General features: G+C 44.3%; 1 protein-coding gene and 1 long non-coding RNA gene across 4 annotated transcripts in view; one reads left to right on the top strand and one right to left on the bottom strand.

Moving 5' to 3' along the window:
* Positions 1 to 19,216, top strand: part of LOC310710782 — a 62,970-nt gene that overhangs the window by 13,446 nt on the left and 30,308 nt on the right. The gene's annotated exons all lie outside the window — the stretch shown is intronic.
* The window catches only part of KIAA0319L (KIAA0319 like), a 56,935-nt gene continuing 39,093 nt past the window's right edge, over positions 1,375 to 19,216 (bottom strand). Inside the window, exons 11-21 of the mRNA XM_083511758.1 lie at positions 19,026 to 19,149; positions 16,568 to 16,700; positions 15,457 to 15,605; positions 13,560 to 13,711; positions 12,504 to 12,642; positions 10,817 to 10,976; positions 8,908 to 9,053; positions 6,717 to 6,839; positions 4,993 to 5,083; positions 4,745 to 4,836; positions 1,375 to 3,373 (exon numbers count right to left, since the gene is read on the bottom strand). Coding sequence (XP_083367884.1) covers positions 3,186 to 3,373; positions 4,745 to 4,836; positions 4,993 to 5,083; positions 6,717 to 6,839; positions 8,908 to 9,053; positions 10,817 to 10,976; positions 12,504 to 12,642; positions 13,560 to 13,711; positions 15,457 to 15,605; positions 16,568 to 16,700; positions 19,026 to 19,149 — 1,497 coding nt within the window. The 3' untranslated portion in view covers positions 1,375 to 3,185. The remainder of the gene's footprint in view (positions 3,374 to 4,744; positions 4,837 to 4,992; positions 5,084 to 6,716; positions 6,840 to 8,907; positions 9,054 to 10,816; positions 10,977 to 12,503; positions 12,643 to 13,559; positions 13,712 to 15,456; positions 15,606 to 16,567; positions 16,701 to 19,025; positions 19,150 to 19,216) is intronic.

The raw sequence follows: 19,216 nt of genomic DNA, 5'->3' as shown, positions 1-19,216 counted from the left end.
GAATTTTGTACCCATTACTTGGCTGGAAAACTGCATTGCAAAGATCTGAAGGGTGGATTTTGAAGGGTGCATGTGTCTCACTTTGTGTATTACGTTGGGAAGGGTGGGTTAGGCAGGTTCACATTTAAATGCAAACAAAACTGAGTTTCTCCCTCATCCCTAGATTAGCCATTGACAGCCTTCCTCTCCAAGTCCTGTTTAAGACTTGAGGGAACAGTTAACTAGCTGCACAAGCCTGGCTTCAGGTAACAGAGGCTCCCTTAGTGCCTGCCCCCCAGCTATCTTGTGGATGGGCTCCTCCTGTAATGGTGGTAGCTCTAAGCTGCTTCCCACAACTTGCCAGCCCTGCTTTCTGAATTACACAGGCTGCACCCCCAAGGGAGCACAGCATAAATAAGTTGGTGGCCCCAGGGAGTTTAGGTGTGTGACCTAGAGCTCTGACAATCAGTGCCACAATCAGGCTACCCACTCTGTCGCAACTGCCCGGAAGGAGACAGTCAATCTTTCTGTCTAGTTGCGGTTTGGCAGTGACACCAATCTGAGCTCTGGGCCACACACACAAACTCAGTGAGCCCATTTTAATTCTGCTGGCCTGATCTGAACATACACAGACTGATGTGGGGTTGGCAAGACTGGCTGTGCAGCCTCAAGCTCCAATCAATGCCCCTACCCCAGTCCCCACCACCTGCTGTCATGGGCAAGCAAATGTCAGGGTAGTCACAGAAGCAATAGGTTTCTGATTGGGGCAAGTTCTATGGTAAAGTGACCCCGTGTGTTGCTGCATGCTGGTGATAGGCCTGCTCTCTCCCTCAGACACACAAACTCCCCATCCCTCCAGAAACGTGCCATAGATTTCTGGGAACTGTAGTGTGTAAAGGGTGCCAGGAATTGTAGTTCTGGGGGGGGGCACTACTATTCCCAGGATTCTTTGGGGAAAGTTCAGTGATAAAAATGTGTTTTAAATGTATGGTGTGGATGTGACCATAGTTTGTGGCTTCTTGTGCCCACTGGGATTATGAAGAGCATGGGCTCTGATTCAGTAGCACAGATTTGGAACCTTTAGCCCTCCATCAGCCCCCAAAAGCATGGCCACCAACCAGGGATGTTGGGAATTGGAGCCCTACTTCCACCAGTGCTGTTGTTGCAGTCACATGACAGCACTGCAATGACAGTGCTGGGAAGGCTTGAGGACCCAAGCCTACACCTCTGGGCCTGCTTCCAAGGGGCTCGTTTGGGCATGTTGCTTCACTAAGAGATGGGGGACAACTCAGTCCCTGGTTGCAATTTAAGCAATAAGCAGCCAGCACCCAACTTCTGTCATTCAGCTGGACAGAAGGGGAAGGGGTGAAAAAAGACGACAACAGTACTATCAACAACAATTCAAGGGGGAGAGATGCCCCCACAAGCTGAGCAGCATATTTAATCATCACCTTCAACAAATCAGTAGTGCAGCAATGTAAACAGAATTCAGGAGAACTTGAAAACTTGTTACGCACTTGAATCAAGGATGGCCAACTTCTACATTCTATGTGGCCATTGTAGCCACCACCAACCCACCTTAAAGAGTGGCTTGTGACCTCTTAAGTGTGTAGCATTCTCATCTGGCTACCCTCACTCCAATTACAATAATAAAGGACCACAATTAGTATTGCAAGCTATTTGACTTTGGTTTGCCAACCAGGGGCTGGATCTGGTCTCTGGGTTGCCAGCTGGCCACTCCTGACTTAGAGAGAGAGCCTGGAATTCCAGTTTGGAAATTAAAACGAAACCCTCATCATCAAAGCTCAAGAGTCTTGAGGAGTTGCCCTTCAGTATTAGATGATGGTAGCAGCGGAGGTGGGGGGTGGAGTGTCTGTCAAAGGTGTATTCACCTTTGGGGAGAGACAAGGTTTGCCAAGTATGAAGCTGGTTAACAGTGTTGGTGAAGAAAACAATGCAGGTGACAAATGAAAGTAAATCACAAACATCACCATCATATGAGTATGCATCTTCCATTGACTTTAAAAAAGGGGAGTGGGGAGCTGGATTGTACAGTGTGGAAACTCTCAATCTCTATATCAAACGAGGTGCTCAAGGGAGACTCCTGCAGTTGCTTTCAATAAACAGGAAGTTTTTGAACCTCCTTGGTGACTGGACAATCGGTGTTTCTTGTGAGAAACACACAATGAACATGTAACAAACAACAAATAAAGGGAAGGGGAATTGGGAGTGAGAAGAGGCATTCATCAATTGGGGATCAGAGGGAATCATCAATTTGATACCCCTGCCTTTGTTTCCGATACCCCGCTTTCAAACTGTGCAAATATTATTTGTAAGATAGACAGCATATCAAAGGTATTTTTTTTTCAAGTGGAAGAGAAACTTGCTGTCTTACAGTGTTCCTGACTACACAAAGGGAAGGCTTCCAGTATATGTGTAGAGTGCTCTTGAACAATGCAGGGGGATAAGGGGAGTCATAGACGTGGAGGTATCACTTCTGTTTCCACCAGTGGCAAGACTAACAATAATTTAAACACACACACAAAACGGGGAGGGGGACACTTTACAATTGTAAATGTGACCCATGGGGTAAATTCTTCCCATGCCCTGGAGACAGCAGTGCTTCACATTCTGCAAGCTCGGCCTCCTATTCCTTTTTGGAAAGAAAGTACAGTCCGTGAGAGATGGGGAGAGGGACCCAACAGTCCTTTTCTGCAGCTGAAGTGCTTTAGAAAAGAACACAGTCCAAGGCATCCTGGCTAGAGCAAAGCTGTGGTTTCTGCAGTCAGAACTGTCTCCCTCCACAAGAGGGAGCATGTGAAGAAGATGGCCACCCCCACCCCCAGGCAAGCAGATTTTGGGGCAGGTAGCACAGGGTGTGTATTGCAGTCCTGGGCAAGATGGCGCTTTTCACAGTTTCACAGGAGTGGTTTTAAATCCTGCAGCATTTCGGAACCAGCACCTACCCTTCACAGTCTTTTGTTTCACAGCTTCTTTTGCCAAATTTCCCTTGAAGTCCAGATTCAAGTACAGGCAGTTCAATTTTTTTTTAAGAAAAGAAAGATCTGCAGTAAACAAAAGTGTCCATGTAATACATTAGCAGTGCTATCCACAACACAGCAGGTTTCTGGAGGCTCCTTGTGCAACTGAGGAGCAGAACAGGCTTCCGAGTCATTTGCTGTCCCTTTGCGAGTGCCAGTCCATGGCTATAGGATTTCCTCCCTCTGGTTCTTCGGCTTCGGCGTCACCTGCCCATTGCGCAGGAAACCATTCTGGTTGTGCAGCAGCTTTCCCTTCTCCCGATCTGGCCATGTAAAGATAGCTTCATCGCTGTCTAGCTCAGATTCTGAATGCATCAGGCTGGTGTTCTGGGCCTGGGCTTTCTGTTTACTGCCTTCAAATATAAACACACAAAAAAGTAAGATAACCCATTCAGTAAGAATCTCTCTCTCTGAGTGTGTGTGAGAGAGACTCCTGCTGCATATTTTATATCAGCATAAGAAGCTGGTCCACCTAGCTCAGAATCAGGAGTGGAGCACCTCCAGTCCACAGGCAGTCCCATTCTGGTCCCAATTTGGCCTGCAAGGTCATTTTCCCCAAACCACACCCATCTGCCCCACACCTGACTTTGCAAATGATGTCAAGTGTGGGGCAGGTAGAGATGCAGCTGGATTGACTGTGCATCTGGGTTCCCCATGGGGGACTTGACCACACAGCCAAATCCAAAGGCTGAAAGGCAGCAACTTTAAGCCTGCTTATCAGCCACACTTGAGAGCATCTGGATGGTTATACACAATCTTGCTTCCAATACCATTTGTGCTTGCAAACGTTTTGGGGTGGTCATACTGCTTTGTTTGCAATAGGTGTGTTTCCTGCTGCTTTCATAACACATATAGTCAGTGGGTGGGTTTTGCTCTGTCCTGGTCTAAAAAAACCCCTAAAAACCCTTTAAATATATTTCCTAGCTGCCTACAGCCTGAGCAAAGCTATCTGCCATGATGTGCCTTGAACGAACATAAGAGCAAGCTCTTGGGAGCAATCAGGGGGCAGGAAAGCAATCAGGGGGCAGGAAAAAAAGGCAGCATGCAACCCTCTGATAGCCTTGTTAGTACTTTTTTAAACTGTGTTTTTTCAATGTGTGTTTCCAGAAATATCTTTAAGGATTTTCAGTTAAAATCCACCTGGAAAAAGAGGCTAAGTCCCACCTCCATTGAGGTAAACAGGAAAGAATGGATCAGGGGTTGTCAACCTTTTTAGACCAGTGGGCAAATTTTGAATTCTGGGGAAGTGTTGGGGTTGTGACTTAACCCAAAATGGCTTGCATGCTAGCATGACATAAAACAGAATTATGGAGACAACCAGCCTTGACAAACTCATGCTTACCATAAGACAATAGTCACGGCCCTATTGTGAAGATCACACAAAACTAATGAGCACTTTAAAAAGCAAAACTAAATGACAGATATAATGTAGAAGTTATTCTGAATTCCTCTCGGAAACCCTCTATTGCCAAAAGTGCTCCTAGCACATGGGGAAAAGGTGACCCCCATTTTGCTGCCTTTGTGGCAAGCATCTTGACATGCCTTGTTGGACAGAACTCTGAGGGGAACAGACACAACTGAATCACTGAAAACTCGGCTTTCAAGCAAACACCCACAGAGCTACAAGCTTCCCCTATGTCATGCAGTGATTTCAAAACCCTTGAGAATAGAAACCAGCCTGTCTCAGCATTCTGTGAGTGCTAACCTCTTTTCTGATGTCTTACCTGCTTTGGGATTTGGTTTTAACTCCAGGCTCTCTTGATCTGTGGCATCCAAGATCTTGTATTTGCTCTTCCTTTTGGGTTTTCCCTTACGTCTTAAGAAAAAATGGGGGTGGGGGAGAAAGAAACAGATTGAAGCTTAGATGGAGTGGGAGGCCCTCACAGAGAACGAGCACCTAACCCAAAAGTAAGAGCAGTGAACTTAACTGTTAAGGGAAGAGAGGTCGGAAAGGCCTCAGGGCCTTACTCACTTTTTGCAGCAGCAGACCACCACCCAAGAAAAGATCCCCAAGGAGACCACGATAACAAACGATGCAATGACAACGTAGAGCACGCTCCATTCTGTAAGAAGGACAGAGATAGAATCTCAGCATCAGACTCTGGAGCTTGAACTAGGAGCCTCATTGTTGGGGCTGGGACTCGGATCCAGCTTATAGGAGCTGTGGCCAGTGCCTTCATCAGGCACAGAAAGAGGAATAGATATATGTGGCATTGGTCCCCGTGACTGGCAGGAAATATAAAGTGCCTGGATTGGCCAAGCGTTGAAACCTGGTCTTCTGCCTTGCCTGGCCAAGAACAGATCGGCACATTCCGCCTGCTACACTTCAGGTTCTAGCTGAAATATAGGCCCCGGATCTGTCTCCAGCTCTCAGAACTTGATCTCAGGGACTATGGGTTGTAGACCTCACAGTTCAGGTCTGCCTAGGGGTATAACTTGGCTGACTTGGCTGACACTGGCCCAGTTTAGACAATCACTGAAACCAAAGTTTAGATTACTATTAATGATTGACGCACACACTTGAAAATTAAAGTTTCTCTTTCATTTTAGAACAAACCACAGTTTCTTATTGTGAATCAATTGAGGGAACTGTGGTTTATTCTAATTAGTTAAAACAAACCTGGATCAATTTGACCATGATGATTGCCTGAACTGGGACATTTAGAATAACAGCAGGCTGAATTATGCTCCCGATGCCCTCATAGGAGACAGAGGTGGAATCCAAATAGGGGCAGCTTCTCTGAGTGCATGTGTAGAAGAGTAGGGTGCAAATAACAGATCAATTAACTGGCTGAACTGAGGACAGGGCAGGGCAGGCACAGACCCCCGAGGGACTTGCTAAGGAGCAGGGGTGCCAACTTGGGCTCCAGGTTAGGGATGCCCAATGGCTTCCGTGCCATAATGTGATGTCGTGATGTCACGTTACATCAATGCACTGCAGTGGCGCTTCTGAGGCCTGGCAGGACCTCAGAGGAGATCTCTAAGACCTTGTGTGGCCTTGGAGATCACATATGAGACCTCTGACATGACTTCTGGTTTGTACCACAAGTCGCGTCAGAGGTCAGAGGCCTGGCAGGGTCTCCAACATCGCCTTGGGGGTTGCAATGGGCCTGTGATACAACTTTTGGTAGAAACTGGAAGTCACATTGGTGCCCGTACTGTGGGTGCCTGGGCCCCCAGGGCCCCTATAGTTGGCGCCGATGCTAAGGAGTCCCTCAAGAAGTGGCTCTACAGTTCTATATTTGCATGTTGCACCAGGCTGGCTCAGGTACCTCTGCTGGGACTATAAGCAAAGTGGGAGAGTTGGCTGAGATACAACTCTTGATGTCTCAACTGGCCACTAATGTCGGAGTGGGGTGGTGACATCCCTTCACTAAGCCCTGTCCTACCAATCACCTAATATGAGGCCAGAAGCTGCTCAATATTTAAGACACTAGATATAGTACAGCTGCTGATTTCTGCAGAGATTCCATGTGATCAGGCCATTAATCCCTTCCCTCAAACATATAGGGTTCCTTGGCTATACCAAACCAGCACCCAATACCCTTTGCCTGTTCTTCTTTCCCTTTGAGGGCTCCTTCTCCACAGTGGGGCATGACACAGAAACAAACAGAAACTTTCTGCATTTAGGCACTGAGCCTCTTGCAGAAGCTGTTGCCTTATTAACCATGAAAGGAAAGAGAGAGTGGTACCTACCACAGTTGCTTTCGCCATCACCTAGTTGCACTTTGATGAAGTTCTCCATCCAGAAAGGGTCACAAACACAGCGCTTGGTGAAGGAGTTGCAGTGCCCATGTTCTGAACAGTTCAACTGGCAGGCTGGAGGAGGGAGAGCCCAGTCAGACACCACAATTAAGTTTCACAGTCAAACTTGAAGGGATGAGGAGTCAAACATTTTCCCCTAGATTCTCAAGACAGCCAGGTTCAGAGATCCATTTTGTTCCTTATCTTATCTATAGGATATACTGGATATGCTTGTGAGGGACACTGATCGATAACATGCAAGCAGGCCCTATTTCATAAGGCAATTCTGTGCTACATGCCATTGAGAAGTGCAATTAAAACATCTAGTGATATTTGAATGTCCCCCTCCCCCCAAAAAACCTTAGATCTATGCACGCACATATACACACTGGTGCAGAAAATTATGTGCAAACACTGGGGGTTTCCCCTGCCCCCAATGCCATTTTCTCTCACTTTCCAAGTTTCAAAAATACATTTGTGGTCTCTTTTGCTGAATGCAAGCTTGAGTGCCAGCTCTATAATAATGGTCAGTAGGGCTGCCTTTTCCTTCTACAACATCACTGTTTGTTCTTGGTCCATGAGTAGCACCCAGTCAACTTCTGGTTTCAGCCTCAATGGCCCCTGAGGGAGATGCCAAACCCCAGCCAATGTGCATAATGTGAACTCCCTGCAGAACATAAATCCCACAATGCAACTGAGAGTTAGCAGGATGGTGTGTGGGTGTCTGTGTCACAATGACAAAGGCAGAGGCAGCCAGCTGTCAAGAGGCTATTGGCTTCTCCTTCACAAAAACAGAGCTCTGCATATCCCCTGCTATAGCTCCTCCTCCACTTCCCACTGTGTGTTACATTGCCAGTTGTCTGCTCTTGCCGCTTTGCTTCTCACGTTTAGGCCTAATTCCCTCTTTCTTGTGCCATCCCCAGAAGTGGGAGCAGTTCAGCATGCACCCTGCCTCAGTTCAAGAAAGCAGCACAGATAGCAGCATTATTAATTGAAAACTTATACTTGGAACCGTGAAGATTTAGAAGTGCACAATGGGAAGTAGCTTCCAAAAAAGAAAAAGAAAAAAAAGACTGACAATGGGAATAGAATGGAGGATAAAACCTTCTTTCTTCCCATAGATCAACTGCAAGGTCAAAGATAGGCTGGAGAAGGAAGGAGAGGAAAAGGGTGCTAAAGTGGATATGCAGGACTGAAGCCCCTCCTATCAAAACAGTCATAGCACTGTGCTGCTGGTTCATATGGCATGAACCATGGTAGTAAAATGCAATAGCTCAGAAAACTTGGCATAAAACTAGTCTAAGAACTCCCAGAAGAAAGGATCAGCAATAGTGGTATCAATACAACTGGGGGCAGACATCATATACATTTCAAGGAGGTAAGAAGCCATCATATCCGTTAAAAACAACAACACCCTAATGAGGTAATGCCCAGGGACAGATTCAAATTATGTGGCTTTAGGCAGATTTGTAATCCCACCCCCACCCTGCAACCTGCAATAAATGAGAATAACTCTGGTTTAATTTACTGGGCTCCTATTTGCAGTGATTCCTGAGATAACGTACATGAAGTGGCTGAGGTTGAGGGAGTGGTAGTCCAGAACATTTGAGGGGTGCCAGGTTAGTGAAGGCTGCTATAAGCAACTATATCTTCTCCCATTCTTCAGCTTGGTAGGAAAAAGAACCATCACTGTCGGTTTCTAGCTGAAACATTATTGCTAGGATGCTTGTTGATGGAACATAGCATTCAGTCTCTCTGGAATTTATCTAAGTGGAGAAATTGGGGTCCACTACGCTGGTCATAGTTCAGTGGCAGAGCATCTGTCTTGCAGGCAGAATGCCCTAGATTCAATCCCTGGCATCTCCAGGTAGAACTGGGAACGTTCCCAGTCTGAAACCCTGGAGAGCCACTGTCATTCAGTGTTGACAAATCTGATTGAGATAGGCTCCATATAAGGTGCCATTGTCAGAAGCAAGTTATTTTTTACTGTGATCCTCAACCCCACCCCAGATATGGTACACTTACAGATGCAATGGCCTTAGGGAAAGTTGGACACAGGGAAAGTGAAACTTCTCACTGGAAGGAGGTGGTGCAAGGTGACAAGAAATGGTCAGCAGCCACATCAGCTGTTCCTCTGACTTACTGACTGTATTGATCTCCAGCACTCGGAAGATGAGGAAACCTGACTGCTGCTGCTTCCGCAGCTCGTTCTTGAGTGACCAAGCAATGTCATGCCCTTTGAAGATCTGATGAGGAGGCTGATTCCAAACGTAGAACACCATCTTTGTGCTGCAATTAACAAGAAAATTGGGGATACAAGCATAAATAGAAGGTTTCTCTCTAGAAAACCGCAACTACTGGGGGTTGGGATGGGTGAATGGGAAGAACACAAAGAAAGATTTCCATAATACAAAATCTTTAGCAGGTCTCGCCCCTACAAGCCTTCCTTTCCATTAATTCCTCACGTTTCTTTGGAAGTGAATCTATGTATTTTGAGAAGTCAGTTCTTGGAAGCAAAATAATTATGCAAAACCAAGGAACCAGACACACATATATCTGCTTTGTTTGCATGATTTATTGCCATTGCAGACTTCAGATTTTTTCCCCCAGAGCAAAATATGCATAGCTCTGATCAAAAAGGACAAAATGTGAAACAGCCCCCCTGGAACCCTCTCTTAACAGCAAATCAAAGCAGCAGCACCAGAATCGAGCCATGCAAAACCCCATCCTGTCCACCTGGCACAGATAAAAGTGCTCCTTAAAAAGAGAGAGACAGACAGACACAGAGAAAGAGAGGAGCACAAAAAAGAAAAGAAAGGAAAAGAAAATGCATCCATATTCCATTTACTTAATGCTTTCTTAACTGCAGCCAAATATATATTGATCAGATGCAAACCTCTTCCTCTTCTGCTAGAAGGAAGAACGGTAAATGACTGGTCTGCGACTGGGATGATGTGAGGTGGAGGAGGAGGGGGGAACGGGGTTAGAACTGAAAGCCCAAAGCACCTCTGTTTCTTGGCTCATGTCATTAAGCAAAAGAATTTTTTCAAGGTTAACGAAAAGTGAACATTTCACTTATGTACCAGAAGATTCAGTCTGGATAAACTTGGCAGGAAGTTCAGACGCCCAGATTTCTGAAAGAACTGGATAATGCACCAGGGTTAATCAAGCACTAGCTTAGGCAAGAGCTCTGTGCTGTTGCGATTCCTGGCACATGAGAACCTAGGGCATGAGGATCCACAATGCAATCCAGGGCTCCAAGCCTGGGTTTGTCCTCCTGCCCCAAAACCTAAGTCCTTATTCTCTGAAGAGGTTTGGTTTGCAGTGAAGCAAGGTTGACAACATAAACTTATGAAAATATATCCACACACAGGCTGCTTGAACTTGCACTTTAAGGCTGAAACCAGTTTTATGTGCAGCCTTTTTCTGTGCGTGGCTGTAGTTAAGCGCCCCTTCCCCCACCCTTTGTCTTCAATGGATACATGCATCTGGCTCTGAAATGAATGTGGGGTGCTCCTCCTCCTCCATGGGGGCTATCACCCTTAGCTTTGGTTTCCAAACAACTGCATGGTCAGTGGCTCAAATGCCTGGCACTTTCTCTTCAGGTTTTTACTGTTTTACTGTTCTAAGAAAGTGGGGGAGGATGGGGAGAGAGGAGTGGGCTTCATGGCAGATACAAAGGCCAGAGAACTAGCACTGTTCAAACCCAGCTTCTGCTACAAACCTGGGGAAAAGCAGGTTTCCTCTGAGCTTGATACTGTGGATAAGTGTACACGAGACATACAGTGAGTGCATTCTATCTATGTCTGTACACACCATGAAATTCTCATTATGAATGAATATTTTTCAAGTAAACATATGAATACAAGTGCACACAAACTTATCCACAAAATATTTCAGTCTTGAAAATCAACCGCCAGCACTCAGCTCAAAAAGGGAGTGCTGTGTTTTATCACTTTCCTATGTCTGTTTTTAAATGAGCAAATTGCAAGTGGTGCCTTCTAGGGTGCAACTAGGTTGTCTCGGTTAAGATCCTCTCCACGGACTCCTACCTCTCCTCTGTGTAAGGCTGAATCTTTTGTACGATGATGTCTGAATCCAGGACTCCCAGCAAAACCGCTATCTGACGGATAAACATGCCCTTCTGCCGTTCTGTCAGCTGGCTGACATTCACATCTAGTATCATCTCCACAAGGTTGTTCTTCCTTGGATCTGAAAAGAATGCATAAGTACCATCTCACTGATGAATTCCAGCTGATTTGAAAATTTTGGCTTGCCCCATTCCCAACTACATTTATTCAAATAGAAATATGAGCAAATGTACATGCTGTGTGAATCCTTGCATCCCCAGCTTGGCACAGAAGCCAACCCAAATAGACAGGTTGTGCAGAGCATCCAAGAGATTCAGCCTTTGGAAAAACTCCAAGAGAAGAGCATGGCTTCTAGCAACTAGGCTGTTTTATAATCAGATGCTGAACCAACTCCTGACCTCTTGCCCCTTCCTTCAAATTCTTCCATTTCCTGATAGTCCCCATTGGATTCTGCTTAACACCTGCCCTCCAAATCTCAAAAAAGATCTTTGTTAACACCCCCCTCTGGCTATCGGGAAAAAAAAAGTATCACAGATACTACACCCATTTTCTCAGTGTTAGGCAGTCACAAAACCTTTCCCATGCATGTACTGCAACAATTATTACTGCATCCAATTACAAATGGGATTCCAGTTCTTACAACTGTGTCAAGATATCAACAGATGTAAACTTAGGAAGATGGAAAATTGGAGAAGTACTGATATGTAGTTGAAAATAGAATCAAAAAGACCCATGGAAGGGATGGGGGAAAGTCAGGAGATTCAGAGTAATCTCAGAATTTGGATTTTGTATTGTTTTATGTTGTATGTTTATATTTTCAAAAATCAATAAAAAAGATTATTAAAAAGATATGAACAGATGTAAATAAAGAGAGCCATATATGAAGCTATAGAGGGATCTGGTATTGTTTAACCAGTATACTGCATGCCTAACAACAGGATTTACTTCTGAGTAAATGTGTAGAAGATCAATCATACTTCTTCTGTAATCAGACTGATACAGGGCCTTAGTCCCGAGAGCTGGTGTAAAGTAAGGTCTAAGAGTGTGAGCTGGGAAGTAGGGATGGGAGGACCAGTCAATTTACCCTGTTTGTTTTCTTAAGAAGTCATCCCAAATATGTGTCAGCATTTTAGTGTGCATTTCTCCTAATACACACATATTTGCAAGCAATATCCCCAACCATGTGATTTTTTTTGTACAAAATTCACAAAATATGGAGAAGTGTGCATTTTGAAGGATAGTTGCATTTTGGTTCACAATCACATACTGTTTCAAGAAATGAGAGTGAGAGTAAGGTAGTTTCGCATCCAAACCAACCCCCACCTCCCGCATCCCTACCAGGAAGTGCTCAGTCCAAATCTCACCTCACCCATTAAGCAGGGCTTATGGATGCCCCCCTTCTCTATCTCCACATCTACAATAGGGAGTTAGTAATCTTTACAATATGTAGGCCATTATTACTAAGGTACTGTTTGTGAAGTGTTCTGAACACGCAAGGAATGTGCATATATTACAGTATTAAAATCAATAAATGAATACTTTTAAAAGTGTGCATATAAATGCTAATTATTATGATTAATTAGCAATAGTTTCTCTTCCAGAAGATCAAGTACATGTGAGTGTGTGTGCTTGTGTATGTGTAGCTCACCAGGTTTTACTTCCACTGTGGCTCTGTCCATATCACTCTCCCCTTTGGCGTCAGTCACTTTGAGATGGAATGAATATGTCCCCTCCACCAGGTTGGAGAGGAACAGCACCGCATGGTGGTCTGAGTTATTTAACACCTCCTGCATTTAACAAAAACATACAATGGTGATGATGCACCTTGCAATCCTGTGAAATACAAGGGAATGTATCAGAAGTGCAGGATCCCAGGGAGACCTAGGGGAGGAGTATGAAACCTATAGCCTCCTATATGTTACTGGACTCCAACTCCCATCTTCCTTGACCATGCTGGCTGGGGCTGATGTGACTTGGGGTCTACCAACATCTGGAGGGCCACAGGTTCCCACTTCTGGTCTAGGGTGACCTCTTCTGGAGCTCTTCTTCTAGAGCATTTTCCTGAAACATTTCACACCCTCCCTCACTGTAACAAGTACCAGATTCCCCTAGGCAGAGGAGAGTTAGAAGCAAGCTAGGCTGTTTTTTTTAGCGAACAGCTTAAGAGAAAAGCCATCTTCTTCCAGATGCCCTTTTGTAACCAGGACTTTGAAGGAATCACTAGCCTTTGGAGCACTGAGACTATCTTGACTTTCAACATCTGAACTCTAAGAACATGCAGCAAAATTCAGAATTTTGAAGAAGAAATACATGCAGTCCTAGTCACAAGACACACTTGCTGGTATAGTGAAAAAATCGGACATTTCAAAGGTTCATGAGTCAGAAGAAGATGTTTAAAAATTAAGTCAAAACTGAGTGCACTTCAGAGGCATAGCTCCCATTATACCAACCCTTTCTTTGCATTTGCTATAATAAACTAACATGCTTCCCCCTGTGGCATTTTGCTCCAAAAAGCACCTCTGTGTAACTGGTCTTAGAAAGATTTAAGCAGGCCCTGAAGAAAAAGAAAATTCAGTACATTGGACGGTCTCTCTTTTCTTGGCTGAGAGCAGTAACTCATGAAGCACTTTCCAAGCTTCACTAAAATTCGATGAGTCACTTGCACACAAGTAAACACTGCAGAATAGATAGCAGCATTACTCACCCCAGCCGCAGGGCTGACGTCATCCCGAGTCCAAAGGAAGGCGACAATTCCTTTGTCATCTGTGGATCTGGAGCCATCAAGCTCTGCTGTGTTGGTAGGAAGGGTGATGACAACGTTCCCAGCTATCTTTGCTGTGGGTGGCTTATTGATCTCTGAGTATGAAATAAGGACAAAGGATCAGAATACAAAGGAGCTTCAGCAAACTGTAACCCATCCATAACTAAGGAAAAGTTGACTAATTCTTCTTTAGCAATTCTAATCACTTAGTTATGTTTGATGAAGAATATAATACTACCAGGTGACCTGGTTGGGAAATCCAGGTCAGAAGTCCTGCTGTGTAGCCCACTGGGTTGTCTTTGGCAAAGTGCAATGGACTGTATGGGTTTATTGCATAGGGGCAATTCTCCATCTCCTCCTGCTCTCCTCCCTTTCCTGCCCTCTGCTGAGGTATGGCAGTGCCCTCTGAAAGGCTCAGCATGCAAGGCAGGGATCTACACCGAGAGTTGGCTGAAATTAGGTGGAGGTAGCTTGCATATGAGTTGAGTTCTGCTTATGCAAGCCACCTGTCTATTTTCTCCAGAGTTCCACTCACACTACAGGCCCCTGTCCCACATCTGAGGCCTTCCTCAGGATACCCTGAACCTTGAAATGAAGATACTTATATCACACACCCCACACACATCCAAGGAAACTGCAAGGTAGGAGATCAGGACAGACAAAAGGAAGAACTTTGCACAATGTATGGTTAAAAGACAGAACTTGCTACAAGACTGAGCGACAGCCACTAGCTTGGGTGACTTCAAAAGGGGATCAGACAAATTCCTGGAGGATAAGGCAATCAATGGCTACCAGTCATTATTACTATATGGTACCTGCAGGATTAGAGGCAGCATGCCTCTGGATACCATTTGCTGGTGAACATGAATGGGAAAGTGCTATGATGCTCATGTACTGCTTGTGGGCTTCCCACAGGCATCAAGCTGGCCACTGTGTGACAAGAGAGCAGGACTAGGTGGGCCTTCCGTCTGATCCAGCAAGATTCTTCTTACATTCATCTGACTGCCCGCCTTCACCTGCATAGCAGGGAAGTTCAAATGCATCACATGGCTCAGTGATTCAGGCTTCCTGCCGCTTAAGTGCTGGGAGAAGTGGATGTAGGCATGACAGAACCAAGTGTGCTTCAGGCTGGAGATTTGTACCATACCTCACAGGGTTGTCATGGGAATAACCAAGATAAAAACCAGATTTTAATACACTGAAATGTAGTGAAGGAGCAATGAGTAATAATGACGGGCAATTATGATCAACTTCCTGAAGCCTTCAGGTAGAGCTCTTTTATTTCTCTTTTCAAAAGCTTGATTTTGCAAGTGAACAGTAGAAGCATTTTAACAGGCATTAGTGCTTGGATTTCATTCTCTCACAGAAAGCCACAGAAAAAAAATGGGATCATCTGGCCGTTTGGAGAAACAGAGGCACATGGTTTGGGCAGTGATGGAATCCAAGACTGACGGAAGAGGGAAAACAAGAGTAATGTTCTCCTGTCTGTTTGTCAACTTGCTCAGGGGGCTAAACAAGGGCTATCACACAACAACCTCACAACAATCCAGTGAGGTTAAGCTAGTCCTGCCTTGGCCAACATGTTGCTCTCAAGATGTTTTGGACTGTAACCCATCACTTCAGCCAGCAGAGCCATGCTGTTTGGGGCTGATGGGGGTTGTAACAGGTTGGGGAAGGCTGAGATATTGTTACTGACCCATCACCACCCTGTAAGCTTTCTGGCCCAAGAAGGAATTTCAGCCCATGTCTCCCTTGTCCTACTCCACCACTGCTTATCATAGAAGAGCTTCCTTACATGGAGCCTTCTTAGCCAAAGGCTGTGTTCCCTCCAGCTACCCACCTTCCTTGACAATGACGTTAACGGAGCTCTGGCTCTGCAAGTTCCGCTCATCCTTGACAGTCAGCGTGAATTCGTACGTCCCGACCTCAAGCCCAGTGACTGTGGCGATGCTGCTGTTGGCATTTTCCAGTTTCACACCATCTGGGCCCCTGGCAAAAAGCCCCAAAAGAATCAGCATGCAGATGTCAAACTTTTGCACAGAAAAGAAGAGGAATATTCTTTGAACACTCAGCCAAGATGCTAGTCTCCCAGGTGCACTGGGCTAGGCCAAGATAATTTGTGCTGTAGGCAAAGCATTTTTTTATTCTTCCCTGCATCTTGCTGTATATTACAGGGATAGGGTGCTGCTTTCTCTTCAGGGGTTTTCCTGACTAGGATTGGAGTAGAAATTTGATTCAGTTCTCATGTAATGCCAAATATGTCCAATTCATGCTTTCCAAAACAATATGAGAACTGAAACACAGACATCCATCAAAATCCGCAGACATTCAAATTTTGCAACCTAGTTCTCAAACCAAAGAATGTTCACAAAAATGCAAATATTAAAGGACAATATGCATAAAAATCAATATATTAGTGAAAGTAACATACAAAAATGCAAAACTGCATGCAAAAATGTGATTTTTAAGGGGGAAATTCATGCTAAAATACTGAGGATTTAGCTTTAGTTTCATGAGGATTTTTTTTAAACAAAATTTCACAATTTACTGAAGAAATGTGGGAAAACGAGCAAACTGAAATTGAGAGATTATTCCATTCCTGTTCCTGATCATAGCCCCTCTTCTCTATTCCATAAAAGTGAACGGAATGAAAAAGCTTTCCCCCTATTCACTTGTATGGAATACAGGGGAAATGAGGTGTAATCAGGAAAACTAGGCGGAGGCACCATTCCCCCACCCGCCCCAATTTGATTAGTTGGGAACCCTTGCAATTCTCCCATCCTAAGGAGGCACAACTACTGCCTGCTGGCTTAGGCTGGTCTGGATAATAGTGGTTTTGTTTGTTTTTTAAGATTCTACATACACTGTGCATGTTAGGGTACGATACAGCATAGTTCTGCATTATCATGTGCAAGGTCATGTGTATGCAAGAGGGAGACAGAGAAATGTACCGTGTTTTTTCCCAAAGGAAGGATGCAATCTTCTGATCATCTGAGCTCTTGCTGCCATCCAGAGTGGTGCTGTCCACAGGCAGAGTTAGTTCTTTGTCTGGACCAGCATCTGCCTTGGGAGGCTTATTGTTTTCTGAGCAAAAGTTCACAAAATGAGAGAGATATGAAGGCACTCTTGAAATGAACTGGATGCTTATGTGGAAGGTGACAGACAAGCATAGTTCACATGAATATACAAAGCAGCCTTGAAGCAAGTCCACCTAGCCCAGTGTTACCTCTGCTGATCGGAAACAGCTCTGCAGGATGTCAGGCAGGGGCATTCTCCAGCTTCTACCTGAGAGCCTTTAATCACAGAGATTGGGAACTAAACCTGGGACCTTGTACATGCAAGCATGTGTTAACCTCTGAGCAACAAACCCTTCATAAACCCTCAGTAAAACAAAACCAAGGACGTTCCCACACTGGAAGGGTACTTTGGAAATGCCATGCTTTGTTCACTCATTTTCTATGAGGCATATATACGATATAGTCATTATATTGTTATTGTCCTGTGTTTCCCCCGTACTTTTCCTATCTTTTTTTCAGACTTCAGGAAATCTAATCAGTGTGTGCACCAAGATTACAACAGCACCAAAATCCCTACAGGCATAGACTGCCTACGTGAAACCCTTCAGGGTTTTTTTTTTAAAGGGGTGTGGTTTTGACTTTGGCAATAACATATTAGGCTGGAAAACCTATTGCCATACGTTCATACTTTGTTAAATCTTCACTATTAGCTTTTCAGTTAGTGTCATTTTATCAGCATGTTTATTTTTTAAGTTGCACTAAAACAATCTATATCCACATTAACAAAAAAGAATGTTAGTGCAAGATTAACTTCAAAATATTGTGGTCAGCATCGTTTTAGCAGTGTTCCTGCTCCAACGCATTTAATTAGCATTAAGATAATTTTTAGCCTTAAAAATATTAAAGTAATGACATAGTAGAGCCTAAATAAGAAAGGCTTAGCAGAAAAATGAAAAAAAACAACAACCAACCACACAACACAACAACCCTGCATGCTCAACTAAACAGTCCTTTCTCCAGCTACACGGCTTTATCACACCAAGTAGTATGGGAGATGCACAGCTCACAAACTATAGGAATTCAATTACAATTGTGTTTGCAGCTTATTTATCTATTCCCTCATTTCCTTTCTAGACTGCTTTATATTTTTAAGAAAAAAATATCAAAGTGGTTGAAGATAAAACATTATCTTTAAGATTTCAAAATAAAACATTACTATAGAAAGTCAAATATAAAGCTTACAATAGAAGAGCAATTATTAAGCCAGGCATGGGGAATCTCCTGTCAACCCTAGCCACTGGGCATGCTTGCTGGGGCTGATGGGAGTTGCTGCTGAGGAGCAGCTGGAAGGTCAAAGGTTCCCCATACCTGCATTAGGTAGTACTAGCAACTACTTGCTTGGAAGCATCCTAACACTCCTCACACTAAGGGCCAATGCATATGCAACAGCATAGTCAATGATTAAAAGAATGTGAGTGGGCCACAGAATTATATGCTCTCTGCCAGATTCAAACGGTGTTTAAGAAATCTGATTAAGCAGGAAATCTAGTTAAGACATGTGGCGGTGGAGATCTTAACCACAAGAGATTCCCCCCCAGCTTAAAAACTGCAGTGTCTTCCATTCTGGATCAGTTTGACAATAGGTTTGTGTCTCTTCACAAAATGGAAGCTCACATGACTCAGAAATCAGGCTGACATTTTCATAGCACCACACAAATCAAAGGGCATACAATCCAGAAAACTGCAAGACTAGCTTTCTGCTTGGTCCAGCAGAGCCTTTGACTTTTTGCTTTTTCCTGAATAGCAATTATCTGTGCTGTACAGCAAGCTGTGTTTGAAATTGAAGGGAGTGGGTGGCACTGCTATTTGGGGAAAATAGGCTTTACAAAAATAATAATAAAGGGAATGATCCAAAGTTACGTGCTTTGGCGTACCCATTGGTCTCAATGGTTGAAATCAATGGTACCTATAAATATGTTCCTTTGTCTGGATCACTGCCTGTCTAGAAGAGCTTATTTTCAGATTGTCCCAGTGTTGGGCATGATTAGCTACCAGACATTTATCTAGGTTCAAGAGAAAACCAGCTGCTCTCAACCAGCCCCACACACTGGCTGCACATACACCATATTTAAACTTCTCCCAAATAATCCTGGGAACTTTGTTAAGGGTTTTCTTAAGGGGTCTGGAAACTATATCTATTTGATGGCTAAACTACAATTCTCAGGATAATTTTTTTTTTGGGGGGGGGGAGTCATGTGCTTTAAATGTCTGTGTATGAAGTCACTATCTCTTCATCCCCCTTAACCCTGGTCCCACATATATTAATGTCAAATACAGGCTTCTCATATATAATGGGGGGAGTTTTACACACAAAAACCCTTATTAAGCGTACCAGGTTGCACAATCACTGTGACCTCAGCAGTGGACTGGTGGCCAGCAGAATCTGTCACCGTTAGCAGGTAGGTGTAGTCACCTTCACGCATTGCAGAGAGCTGCAGAGTTGAAGTCCTCACTCCCTTGGAAACAACAAATACCAAGAATTTAAGTCCCCATCCACAAAGAAAGAAAATAAAACGAGGCTTA

This window comes from Podarcis liolepis (assembly GCF_965112155.1).
Source record: "Podarcis liolepis genome assembly, chromosome: 7".
Classification (NCBI taxonomy): domain Eukaryota; kingdom Metazoa; phylum Chordata; class Lepidosauria; order Squamata; family Lacertidae; genus Podarcis; species Podarcis liolepis.
The sequence above is the reverse complement of the archived record's forward strand: the minus strand, read 5'-3'. Positions and strand labels throughout refer to the sequence as shown.